This window comes from Fusarium tjaetaba, assembly GCF_013396195.1.
Source record: "Fusarium tjaetaba strain NRRL 66243 chromosome Unknown NRRL66243_c0000264, whole genome shotgun sequence".
Classification (NCBI taxonomy): Eukaryota; Fungi; Ascomycota; class Sordariomycetes; order Hypocreales; family Nectriaceae; genus Fusarium; species Fusarium tjaetaba.
The window spans coordinates 1-12,334 of record NW_023501460.1 but is presented as its reverse complement, the minus strand read 5'-3'; the positions used below and the strand labels follow the sequence as shown (position 1 = coordinate 12,334).

Here is a 12,334-nt window from a genome sequence, read left to right as displayed (position 1 = left end):
AGAACCAAGGCTGTGGCCGCCAGCCAAGCATCAATGAATATCAATACTTCTATTGTATGTTTGTAAAATACATACTGCTCAGATTCCCTGGGTCTTTCTTTGGTACTAACTGGACTGCGTAGGCTATACAAGCAGTATTGCTTGCTTTGGCATTAGTTGTTCTTGTTCTACGATCCTGGGCGCATTACCTCCTCAAGCAGAACCTCCTTAACCTATCGGATATCTTTGCATGGCTGGGATGGATCTTCAGCTTGGGATGGTTTATCTGCTCGACTCTCGCGCTCCTAATTCTCATCGATAACCCTGCGATCGGATCCGAGCTGGTAGTCAATAATGTGGAGTATTTGAAGGTGTGACGCACAGCCGCTGCGAAGGAGAAACGACAATGCTGATCAACTATGTCTAGACCGTGTTAGTGGCCGAGTACTTCTTCGACACGGGGATCTACTTTCCCAAGATATCCATTGTTCTCTTCTACTGGACGTTGATTCCCAGGGTTCTGGAAACCTTGAGAAAAGTATTACTGGGAATCTCGATTTATCTCGGTTGCGCTCTGCTTGCGTCGGTCCTCACGAATACTCTCATATGCTTGCCTTTCTACGATAACTGGTACGCTTGACGACATGATTTGCCGAACTTTTCGAACTGACAGGCGTCAAACAGGTCCATCGAAAACCAACTCAAGTCAGCTTGGAATTCGTACCCTTCCTTCTGCATTCAGTGGGCTCTCAACTTTTCCACCGATTTGCTGAGTAGGTCCCGAAAGCCTTACTACTTCTTTTAATATCTAACATGGTCCCAGTATTCGTCTATCCATTCTTTTTACTTAAGCACTTGAGATTGCGCAAGGAACAAAAAATCGGCCTCATTGGCGTCTTTTCCTTGGGAACCATCACATTGATAGTCAGCCTTTCACGATTCATCGCCTACAATGTTACCAACTTTGAGCTCGAGGACGAATCCGGCAGTACGTTTCATTCCTAAAGCCCTCTTTCAAATGCATAAACTGACACAGTGTAGACACATTAACCCTCGCCGAAATGAGCACCGCCGTCATCGTCGTTTGCCTCCCTGGCCTCCGAACATTCATCGTGCGATCGAAAAAGTCAACAAACCGCTCGTCTTCACACCAGCTGAGCGGCTATGGCAACCACACAAGGATTGGAGTAGGACAAACATCCAAGACTGGCGGACATAAAGGACAAGCGCCACCATCTTCGTATGCAAAATGGGGCGTGAGAGATGATGAGATCGAGTTGGTAACTCATATACGCGTTTCCCACGAACTGGCAAATCCGGATACTTGCAGTGCGAGCGAGCAAAGTGCGGCCAGTCGGAATTTGGGACTATGATATTCACAATAGAGCCTGGCGTTGGAGGAACTAGATACATGATTTATGAAATAAGGAATATTTGGATTCGACAGCATATATGTACATGCTATTACACTGGGCGCTTTATATACGATGGCAGTTACATATTGGATAGACGAAGATAGTATGATATCATTTTGGATTTCTTTCCGCCACCGTGTCAGACAGAAGATAGGTTCCAGTGGCTGACTCAGAAGCGATGGCTTGCAAAAGGGAGGTATGGAGTGAATAAGCTTGAACTCGAATACTATACTAGGCTTGAGTTACAATAATCTACCTATCATTGTTCTCACAGCTGAAGGCTCCTCCAATAAGTCCCTGTGAATAAGCATCGATGATGTTCTGGATAACACCATAGGTTCCACCAATAGTCAAGAAAACGGACAACGCAATCATCAGCCAGTTGAGATAGTAAACGATAACCTGCCACAACTTTCCCTTTCGGTAATGCTGGTGGTCATACACCCAAAGATATCCAGGCAAGCCCAGTGCGAGAGGTGAAAAGGTGAGGCTTCCAGCGAGAGCCAGGAGGTAGTTGAAGATAGGGATTCCAGAGGCGAGGAGGAACGAAACAGCCGACATGGCAGTCGTGCATCCCAGCCAGACTGCCCAGTGAACCACAGTGTTCTTCTGGAAGTGCTCTGAGTGTCGAAGAAGTCGAACGAAGAGGTACTTGGCTGCGACATGGACATACAGACAGGCGCTGACAAGGAGACCAGTCAGGCCAATACCATAAGCGACCTTCTTGATGGTTGGGCCTGCACTTCCCAGCGATGGAGAAGCAACCCATTGTCCACAATACTTGTAGACAACAAGCGAGAAAGTGAGGTATGATGCAGTAACGATACCCATGCAGAGGTAGACAGCCTTATTGTAGTCTCGAGGTCGGCGCATCTCAGAGATGACTGGCAGGAAGGCGGACGTTCCAGCACCACTGCAGAAGATTGTAGAGACTGATGTGATGGCTGCAACGAAAGTGGGATGGCCGATGACATGGTAGCCGAAGTCGTAGTCTCCAGTTTGAGGAGCGGCAGCAGGTCGATCGAGGGTTGTAACGCCGACGCTAGAGTTATGTTAGCAAAGGAAAGGTGTATAAGATGGACGGGACTTACACAACGATGAAAACAGCAACATAGACTGTCAAGAAACCAGCCCAAGTGAGCCAAGCAATGTTCTCAAACTTGCGGACACTTGCAAGGATGAGAACAGCAATTGTCGCCACCAGCATGAACCAATTGGTACAGATAGCGTGATTGCTAAGGACATTGAGTGCCACTGAAGTACCAAAGATACCTGAAGCACCAACAATGGCGTATGTGACGAGGAACAGGACTCCAACGACCTCTGAGACAGTAACTATTAGCCTTTGTGCATATGGTACTTTCAGGTTGTCTTACCCTTCAGCCAAGTACCGCCAACTACATTCGCCATATCAGCGATGCTGTGACAACCAGCATGTCTGTTCCGGAAGTTTCCTTGGACAATGGCACAGTATGTGTTGAGGCCTTGCCACCCGAGGACGTTGATCGCACCAGGGAGAGCACCGAGGACGTACATAGCGCTCGGAATTGTAAGGACACCAGTTGCGAAAATGACTAGAATAGTTAGCTTAAGCTTCAAAGACATGTATGTTACAATAACTTACCCTTCAGGAAGATGACAGAGGCCTGAATCCACCCAACAGTGCGGAAGTCAACCTTGCCAGGAATTTTCTGAAAGACCTCTCCATCATCAACACCCTCTTGTCTTCCAAGCTCAATGCTTCCATTGCTGAGCATACCACCAGCCTGCTTCTCGCCTTTCTCACCTTCAGAAGAACTCATATTGGTCGAAGTAATGTTTATGAAAGATGATGAAGAAAAACAAGATGGATTGATGCAGGACTCGAAACGGTGGGATCGACCTGTCTATTATCACTTGTCGATCAACACCGGCAGTCCTCGCCAAGCTCAACTTTATCAAGAACCCAGCAATATCTCGGTGGATGCTTCATCAAAGTCCAATGATAAGGTCTGGGGTAGAGAGAACAGCCCCTGTAAAACTCTGGGGAAGATCCTGACTCGTAGAGTGATAAGAGAGTTGGAGCATAGCGTTGGAGTTGGAGACTAGCGTGGGATTAGTTCTGGGGTGAATGATACCCCATGATAAGTTGGATGACGATAAGCGTCGTTACCCCTCTTGGTTATCGGTATTGGTGTAATCTTTGGGTTGGAGACGCGGGGAGACTGCCGCATGCGTGATTCTTGGGGGTCTAGATTCTAGAATCTTGACGTATTTCTAGGGAGAGCTATCTGAGCTGCTTGACTTCCTGGAGATTGTTCACATAATTATTGCACTGCATATCGTGTCCCAGTCCTCAATTGATCCCCACTCCTTTCCATTGTCACCAAAGCAAACGCCACTATGCCTAAGCGTATTTTGTGCTCGTATGGAGTCGATGTTGATGCCGTTGCTGGCTGGCTCGGCTCCTATGGAGGTGAAGACTCACCCAGCGATATCTCCCGTGGCCTGTTTGCAGGAACACATGGGACTCGTCGAATGCTCAAGTTGTTCGACAAGTACAACATCAAGGCGACATGGTTCATCCCTGGCCACAGTCTTGAGACTTTCCCCGAAGAATGCGCCATGGTCCGTGATGCAGGCCATGAAATAGGGCTCCACGGTTCGTGATGTGACCATCTCACATTGACCCCTGTAACTAACGATCGTACGATAGGCTACTCTCACGAGAACCCTTCCGACATGACACTAGAGCAACAGCGGGATGTCTTGGAAAAGACTCACAAGATGCTCACAGAGTTCTGCGGCAAACCTCCCCGCGGAAGTGTCGCTCCTTGGTGGGAGACTAGCAAGGAGGGCGTTGATCTGATGCTGAGCTATGGCATTGAGTATGATCACTCAATGTCTCATGATGATTGTCATATGTATTGGCTACGAACTAATGATAGCTGGACCAAAATTGACTACAAGCAAAAGGCCGAGACTTGGATGAAACCATTAGTCAAGGGACAGGATACAGGGCTTGTTGAGATTCCAGCAAACTGGTATCTAGATGAGGTGAGTTTTGGAAACAATTGGTTCAAGATCAAGTACTAACACTTATGGTAGTATGTCCACTACGCTTGCGACAATGATGCCGAGAATAACCTGACACCGTGATAGCCTCCCCCCCATGATGTTCATCAAAGACGCCCCCAATAGTCACGGCTGGGTCAACTCTCGTGATGTCGAAGACCTGTGGCGAGACCACTTTGACTACTTCTACCGTGAATACGCCGATGATCCCGATGAGATCTGCGTGTTCCCCCTCACAGTCCATCCGGATGTTTCCGGCCGGCCGCATGCTCTGCTGATGCACGAAAGGTGAGCGCTGTAGCCAACAGAGACTGTGCAAGGACTAACGAAGAACAGATTGATCGAGTATATCAACAAGCATGAAGGTGTTGAGTGGGTGACGATGGAGCAGATGTGCGATGAGTTCAAAAAGAAGAATAAGCCACCAAAGGGAGCTGTTATGCCCAAGACTCAGGAACAGAAGTAGGGTATCATTGGCAGTAACAAACAAAGCGCTTCCACAATCTGTGATCATACCTCAAGAGAAAGATCAACCGAGGTACTTGTGAATAAGAATCTCCCTGTACTTTTCCAGCCCGATACCAATGATGTTGATGAAAGGCCATTGCGTATTACTCTTGAAGAAATGTGCCCATATCTTTAGAACTGCCAGGCATAAGTTACTAGGATGTCGGAAGTCGAGAAGAGTTGGATGATCCGTGTCTACACCTTGATCGAAATCGACGACCGTGTATGCCTCCTCGACGATGCATCTCACCCAGTGTAAGATCCTGTCTTCGCTATCTGGAGACCATGTTAGCATCGAAAGTCGTGTGTCCCATCACAAGCAGAGACTTACCACTCAGTGGATGGTCGGTGATTGTTTCTCCAAGCTTCGATAGCCACTTGCTCAACAACACTGCGCAGTCCAGACCAGATAGTGAGTGTCTCACACTCCAGAAGAAGGCTTGACTCCGAGCGACTCGATCAACTCCAAGTCTGACCGGGATGCCAATCATGTGCGCCGAGTAGAGGAGCGCAGCAATAACGCCGTCACTTCGCTCAATATCGGGACTGCTTGCGATGGCATTGGCGATACGTTGCGGATCTCGTGTCTCAAGCTGTCTGTAAGGACCCAAGTGCAGATATATGCGCACATAAGCTAGCGACAGAAGAGAACTGGAAGTGAAGGGGATCGGTCCGTTCTCGTTGTTTGGGTCGAGGGTTGACTCTGGTGCTTGTTGCCAGCACGAAGTCCACGAGCGCAACCCTCGCTCGAGTTTCTCAACCTCTTCACTAGGAAGGACAGCCGAGTTGGTGACTGGAAGGCTCAGATCTCGCACGATGTGTATTCTCTGCAGTAGTCCATGGAGAAGGACATAGTTACCCAACGGCGTAGGAATCGGCAACAATGGCGCAGTGTCACTCTTGTTCTTAAGAAGTAATGATAGCGCTTCTCGGAAGAACAGCTGTGGCTCTTGAATCTCTTTTGTCGCAGCGCGCCATAACGCTGGTGTCGGAGCTTTCCATTCCTTCGTGGAGCACGGCAGGCGAAGACCGATCTCGTTACTACGGAGCGTTGGGTAGACGTTGTATGCGATGCTGTGAGTATGAAGGAATGAGAAGCCGATGAGCTTGGAGCGCCTGTTTGACTCTTGCTTGATCCACGTCTTCCACTCGTGCCACAATGAGTTGCCGTCACTTGGCTGATCTGATGGCGTTGGCGACGTGGTCTCATCGACGTCCTCAAGGCCAGAGTTTCGAAGGACCTGAGTGAGAATGCCTTGCAATATGAAGGACTCCTGGACCATTGGCGCTTTCGGTTCCCAAGTTGCAAAGCCCATGAGCGTGATCAAGGCCCTGATGGTCTCAACTGCCGAATCAGCCTCCGTATCGCCACGCCGACCATTTTGTGAATTGACATGAGTTATGGGAAGCGTTGAGAGGCTAAATGAGTTTGATTCCTTTCTCAGCCTTTCCATCAGCAGCGCTTTCCCGGCGAAGAACAACCTCCCCGAGACTCCCGACTCGAAGCAGTACTGCGCCCCAATAGCGGCGATGCCGAATATCAGCTCAGGCGAGTGGTCGTTGATCTGCCATGTCGGGATGTGGATGAATGGCATGTGCGTATGAAAGCCGCCGAAGAAAGAAGTCACGTAACGCGTGAGAGCGTGTCTCGATGGGACACAGAAAGCGGGGTCAAGGAGATGCGCGTGGTCAAGAATAGATGCTTTCAGCTTCGATCTCTGCTCTTCGGTGACCTTGAACGGTCGTGTTTCGGGGTCAATGGCCCTTGGATCTGTCTGTGTAAGCGACGACTTCGATCAAGGTCCGAAGCGAAGACTTACTGTCTGTGTCAGAGACATAATTGGATATCCGATTACCCGTAGGTGCAGACGGTAGCCATGAGCTGAAGGGTGTTCCAGCTCGGGTTGGAGCTCCTTGTCGAGGCGAAGTCTCTTCATCAGTGTCTTGTGTAAGGGCGGGATCGATGGGTGGTTCCTCATGTCTGTCAGGGTCGCCAAAGAAAGGGCTCCACTCGGCAGAGAGTCCAACACCGTCAAGGAAACTGGTGAACTCGCGGAAGTGAGTGTCAAAGTCGACGCCTTTCTGAGTCAGCTGTGTTCGTGCGAAACAAAGGTCTGAGGGGACTGACCGCTGTCGAGCATTTGTGGTGACAGAAAGTTGGGGACGAATTGGCCATCGTCTGCACTTGGTTGGTGTTGCACTTGTTCATCCGCTGCCTGGGGAACCGCAACAGGGAGCTGCATAGGCTGCTGTGTTCTCGCACAGAACCATGGATCAACACTTAGGCCAGAGAGTGACACAGCTGCAGCCAAGTCTGGGTCACCTATGCTGTCATTTCTCTGCTGTACTACAGTCACATTCCCTCGCGCAGGTTCAGGCGATGGCACGTCGCCCTCATGCTCAGCTAGCCTTTGATGACGCGTGAGCAAGTCACGTCTCGCAAACGACGCACCGCAATGACACAGAAACGGCTTCTCTTTGGTATCTACTCATGCACCCTCCCATTAGCCAGCTACCCTGTCTCGATCAGGTAGCGAGACTCACGTGTTCTGACGTGTCTCTCGAGATGCTCGGTTCTCTTGAAGGTGCGCCCGCAATGTGGGCACATGCGTATATTGACTCCAGCTCCATTGTAACCCACTCTTTGTCGCTTGTTTGGAGTCTCGTATGTGCCGATGTTGTCACCCATTCTGCAGCAGTGGCTCCAAGAGACGGAGAGGAATGGTGATAGAGGAGGCGAATGGAGTACCTGGGTTTATCATGGAGTCGTGGGTGGGGCAGGCTTGGAGTAGCGTCTGCTAGCGTTATCTTTGGCTGGAAGATAATCAACTAACAGAAATGGGCGAGAATAGCACTGTATCGCGTTAGTTGCATATCATCCTGGAAAAAGGCCGACTTGATCGAGATGGTTCGCAAACGCTCGAGATATTACAAAGAGATATTATCAGCTTCGGACTAAGACAAGGTGGGAGTTTGAAGGTCAAGGAGGAGTTTAGAAACTTGTAGTCATGTAAAGTACAACGAGCACACGCGGTCAATGATCAAATGTAATATGCATAGCAACAAAATACTGTCCCTTCTACAGACACCAAATACCGGCTTTACAGATGTGAAGATTCTCTAACACGTCGAACCTCATTCAGCACATCCTCCGTCTCCTCGACCGTAGACTTCCCCTCCTGCTCCCAATCAAAACTACTCTCCAGCGCCTTCGCAACGTTCAAAACCTTCTTCTCTTGCCAAAGGCCACCAACGATCTGCAACCCAACAGGCAACAGAACACTGGCATCATCAACAGCCTTTGACCAACCAACAGGAAGTGACAGAGCAGGGTTACCCGTGACGTTGAAGATGGCAGTGTTGTTCGTCATCCCGATGCTCGGCTCGAAGGACTTGAGCACAGACTCTCGTGAGCCGTGACGCGGTGCGACGAAGGGTGTCGTTGGCATGATGATGACGTCGTAGTCTCTGAACTTTGCTTCGTATGCGTCGCGTATTTGGCGACCGATGTTGACTGTCTTTGCGTAGAGACCGGGGAAATTGCGGGAGAGATAGATGCCGTTGATGACTGTATTTTTGGTGGAAGGGAAGAGTTTCTCGAATTCAGAAGATGTCCATGGAAGACGGGCTTGCTCGAACTCAGTCAAGTAGAGACCTCGACGCCCGTTGGCTTGGCCTAGGATGCCTGCCGAGCCCGAAATGCGTTGCTGGATTGTCCATATTGAAGGGCCTTCTTTGTGGAGGGGAATTGATACTTCCTCGACATTTGCACCGAGCGATTTGAGCCTATTGATGGTGTCGAAGAAAGTCTGCTTCACGCCTGGTTGTACCAGATCATTGTCGTAGCCTTCCTTCAGAACGCCAATTCGGAGACCCTTGACAGATGCACCGGCCAATGAATCCAGGTAGTTAAATGATCCGGGTGATGGTGCGCCAAGTGATCGGTCGTCGAGCCCATCGTAGCCTGCAATGGCATCGAGGCAAGCAGCGACTTCGTCCACCGTCCTGGCGAGTGGTCCAGCGTGGTCATCAATCTGATCGCCACTCGTGATGCCTGTATATGGGACCAGTCCATGTGTTGGCTTGAACCCGACACAACCGCACAGCGAGGCTGGTACACGGATGCTACCGCCTTGGTCTGTACCGATAGCAATGTCGGCCAGACCGCCCGTGACAAGAGCCGCGCCACCAGAGGTACTACCGCCAGCGGAATAACCAGCCTTGCGCGGGTTGTCGATTGTACCCTGCGCACTCGTGAAGGAGGATGTCGAGTTGCAGAAGTTTTCACACGTCGCTGTTCCCGTAATCACGGCACCAGCCTCGAGAACTCTGGTGACAACAGTCGCATCAGTCGACGGCGTCCAAGCGGGAAATGCATCGCTTCCAAAGAACTGCGGCACACCAGCAACAGCGATACAGTCTTTCAGACAAACAGACTTCCCCGCCAAAGCTGAGCGTGAGGACTTGTCGCCCTCGATGATGAAACGATGCGCCCAGGCATGGCCGTAGCTTTGCTCGTGTTCTTCCGGAAGGTGGATATTTTGACGAGGAAATCTCTCAATATCCGGGACAGGTTGATAGTCGGGAAGATTGGAGACACGTTCTGCGCAGTCGTGAACTGCTGCGAGGAGAAGCTGGTATTCTGAAGATTCTTCGGGGCGGATGGTGAGGTTGAGAGGGTCAAGCAGGGCCTCGACGTCGCCTGCCTGAACAGGGTTACCACTGGACAGAATATCAGTATCTTGTCTTGTTCTGTGAGTCTGGCTTGGAAGTCAACTTACGGTAGAATTTCTTTGAAGAAAACAGACATGGTTGCGGCGTCGATCGAGGCGGAATGGCGTGAGGGAGGTGTCGAAACGTACTAGCCAAGAGAATCACAGTCTAGAGACAAACTTATCAGTTTATCAACATAGATAAAGCAATGCCATCATTCCATTTCTAAAGACATTGATTGTTAATCTCAACGGTCAACCCGCTTTGTGGTCCACTCAAGCCGTTGGAGTATCTTGACCATGGCTGGAGACTTACCCCAAGATCCCTGTTGGGGTACTCCAACATCGTGACATAGCGGGTCTTGATGGGACAAGCTAGGGAAGGAAAGAAAACACAGAACCTCGATCCTAAATGACAAAAAGACTTAGGTAATATAGCCTAAGCTTAGGGGACTCTTTGCTAAGTTTATTTTGACACCCTAAATCAAGGTTCGGTGTTTTCTTGCCCCCTGAAGCCAGCGTAGTCCAGGCCGGGAGATAACGCGGCGATCGGCTCTGGAGGTAGACAGTGTTGATCTCGTTCTTCGAGGTTGAAACCGGAGAGCTTTTGTGAAACAACAGAAGTAATCGCAATGGAGGCCGACGCAGCATTGCCATCTCGGATGAGAGCGGCCTACATCGCAGAGGTGAGCATGGCTGCAAAGAATTAGCCACAATGGACGAGTGCTGACAATACCCAGTATAACAAACCGTATGCCTTGGGGGAGCGTTCATTACCCTCCATCAGAGACACAGACATTCTCGTGCGAGTTCACGCCGCTGGCTTCTGTCACTCAGACCTACAAGCATTGCAAGGCGAGTTCGAGAAACCAGCACCAATTGGTCTGATCCCATCTCATGAGATAGCTGGAGTCATTGCCAAACTGGGTGGCAGCTACCAAGGAGATCTCAAAGTCGGCGATCGTGTTGGCATCCTCAACTTCAAACATGCTTGCGGCTCGTGCGTAGGATGTCGCTTGACTGAAAGAAGAGGCGACGAGCTTGATCCCAGATTCTGCGATAACCGGGAAACAGCTGGTTTCTTGCATGACGGAGGGTTTGCGGAGTATGCGTCTGCTGATCCAGAGACAACCGTGAAACTACCGGATTCGATCTCCTTTGAGCAAGCGGCGCCACTCACTTGTGCGGGAGCAACAGTCTGGGGAAGTCTTGAGGGCGCCACAGCGGGAGTGGGTAAGGGAGAAACGGTTGCAATCGTGGGTATCGGTGGACTTGGGCACTTGGGAGTACAGTTCGCAAAAGCGCTCGGGTTCAAGGTCGTTGCGGTGGATAGTAGAGAGGCTGGTCGACAGTTAGCATCAGACGTGGAGAATTCTTCGTTGAGACCTGACCTTGTTGTCGACTCTTCCGACACCGCAGCCGCATCAAAAGCGATCTACGACTTCACAAACGGCGAAGGTGTTGCCGCAGCAGTAGTCTGCACGCCATCGTTGGAAGCGAATCGGTGGGCGCTCAATATCCTCAGGATCAAGGGGACGTTGGGAATACTCGGTCTTCCGCAGAACTCGTGGCAGTTCGACGCTGCCCCTATTGTGTTTCGGGAGTTGACCATCAAGGGGAGTTACGTGGCGGGGAGAGCTGCGACGGAGAGGATGATGAAGGTCGTGGAGGAGGCGGGTGTCAGATCGCATTTGACTGTATTGCCGTTCGAGAAGATTCCGGACATTGTTGATATTTATGAGGATGCGGCGTTCAAGGGAAGAATTGTTGTACAGATATGAGTAACGAAGACATTGAGACCAAAGAGACTTTCAGAAGTGATCAAATTGTACCTGCAAGGATTTAGTGCAACGTCTGCTGGAGAAGAAGCCTGAGTGGAAGATGGGTCTTGGTGGTAGGAGTTGAAGATGAATCATGTCACTCCACAGGCACCTTGTCACAACCACTCGACAGTCAATCACACACGTCCATTCATCTAGGTATGCAGGTCACAGTGACACTGTCCGTTTCTCTTTCTCAGTGCAAGAGCCCGCGTTCTTTTATATCTTGTAAACAAATGTCACGCTTGCTTGTTTCTTTGGCATCACGCAGACAACGATGTACGGTAAGAGACTCGTTCATGGACTCATTTATGTGAGCTAGATGTGTTATTTGCAGTTGAGACCTGTGACTGAGAGCTTATAATCACCACCCCCTTCATATACTCTGTTGCCTGGTCCTTCATCTTGGTGATCTCGCTGTACACGGCCTGTGAATAGACGTGGATGGCTCCGTGTCGGAGCCTCCACCTCCCACCTTGCCCTCCACGAAACTGCACCCTCCGGCGTGACAGCGTACCGAGCATACCTGTGTTTACGCAGTCCGGGCCGCTCCCCCAAACCCTCCCTCTGCTGCAATAGTTCAGGCGTTCCGATGTTACAAATGAAATGCTCCGGGTCTTACTACTGCCACCTGTTCAAAGCCCTAGCCATCTTTCAGCCAAACTGAACTTTTGAGAGTGACCGTCTTGGTACTTGGCGTGTGGGACCTTCTTCAGAGCTGCGACTCCCAACTCCCAAGACCCTTCCTGGTGCCGAACACATCTTCAAGTTCACAAAATCGTTGGTGCCATTGGTTGGTTGGCTGATGTTGCTTGAGAAGTGTTGTTTTGAGTTGATAGTCCCCACA

General features: G+C 50.3%; 6 protein-coding genes across 6 annotated transcripts; 4 read left to right on the top strand and 2 right to left on the bottom strand.

Moving 5' to 3' along the window:
- Positions 1 to 33: 33 nt before the first annotated feature.
- On the top strand, positions 34 to 1,352 carry FTJAE_10959 (uncharacterized protein; the record flags this gene model as incomplete). Its single annotated transcript, XM_037343851.1, has 6 exons — positions 34 to 54; positions 123 to 350; positions 407 to 609; positions 664 to 752; positions 803 to 967; positions 1,021 to 1,352. The coding sequence occupies 6 exons, from the start codon at positions 34 to 36 to the stop codon at positions 1,350 to 1,352; spliced, it is 1,038 nt and encodes a 345-aa protein (XP_037201952.1).
- Positions 1,353 to 1,646: 294 nt separating this feature from the next.
- FTJAE_10958 (neutral amino acid permease) lies at positions 1,647 to 3,196 on the bottom strand (the record flags this gene model as incomplete). The annotated part of the gene is made up of 4 exons (XM_037343850.1): positions 1,647 to 2,436; positions 2,486 to 2,729; positions 2,771 to 2,968; positions 3,019 to 3,196. 4 exons carry the CDS (start codon positions 3,194 to 3,196, stop codon positions 1,647 to 1,649), a joined length of 1,410 nt encoding a protein of 469 aa, XP_037201951.1.
- Positions 3,197 to 3,776: 580 nt separating this feature from the next.
- On the top strand, positions 3,777 to 4,532 carry FTJAE_10957 (polysaccharide deacetylase family; the record flags this gene model as incomplete). Its single annotated transcript, XM_037343849.1, has 4 exons — positions 3,777 to 4,035; positions 4,090 to 4,261; positions 4,322 to 4,430; positions 4,482 to 4,532. The coding sequence occupies 4 exons, from the start codon at positions 3,777 to 3,779 to the stop codon at positions 4,530 to 4,532; spliced, it is 591 nt and encodes a 196-aa protein (XP_037201950.1).
- Positions 4,533 to 4,548: 16 nt separating this feature from the next.
- On the top strand, positions 4,549 to 4,914 carry FTJAE_10956 (polysaccharide deacetylase family; the record flags this gene model as incomplete). The annotated part of the gene is made up of 2 exons (XM_037343848.1): positions 4,549 to 4,736; positions 4,785 to 4,914. 2 exons carry the CDS (start codon positions 4,549 to 4,551, stop codon positions 4,912 to 4,914), a joined length of 318 nt encoding a protein of 105 aa, XP_037201949.1.
- Positions 4,915 to 4,977: 63 nt separating this feature from the next.
- On the bottom strand, positions 4,978 to 9,765 carry FTJAE_10955 (regulatory amdA; the record flags this gene model as incomplete). The annotated part of the gene is made up of 7 exons (XM_037343847.1): positions 4,978 to 5,231; positions 5,287 to 6,726; positions 6,776 to 7,033; positions 7,084 to 7,364; positions 7,408 to 7,472; positions 8,090 to 9,677; positions 9,737 to 9,765. 7 exons carry the CDS (start codon positions 9,763 to 9,765, stop codon positions 4,978 to 4,980), a joined length of 3,915 nt encoding a protein of 1,304 aa, XP_037201948.1.
- Positions 9,766 to 10,299: 534 nt separating this feature from the next.
- FTJAE_10954 (alcohol dehydrogenase) lies at positions 10,300 to 11,448 on the top strand (the record flags this gene model as incomplete). The annotated part of the gene is made up of 2 exons (XM_037343846.1): positions 10,300 to 10,353; positions 10,408 to 11,448. The coding sequence occupies 2 exons, from the start codon at positions 10,300 to 10,302 to the stop codon at positions 11,446 to 11,448; spliced, it is 1,095 nt and encodes a 364-aa protein (XP_037201947.1).
- Between the last annotated feature and the right edge of the window lie 886 nt (positions 11,449 to 12,334).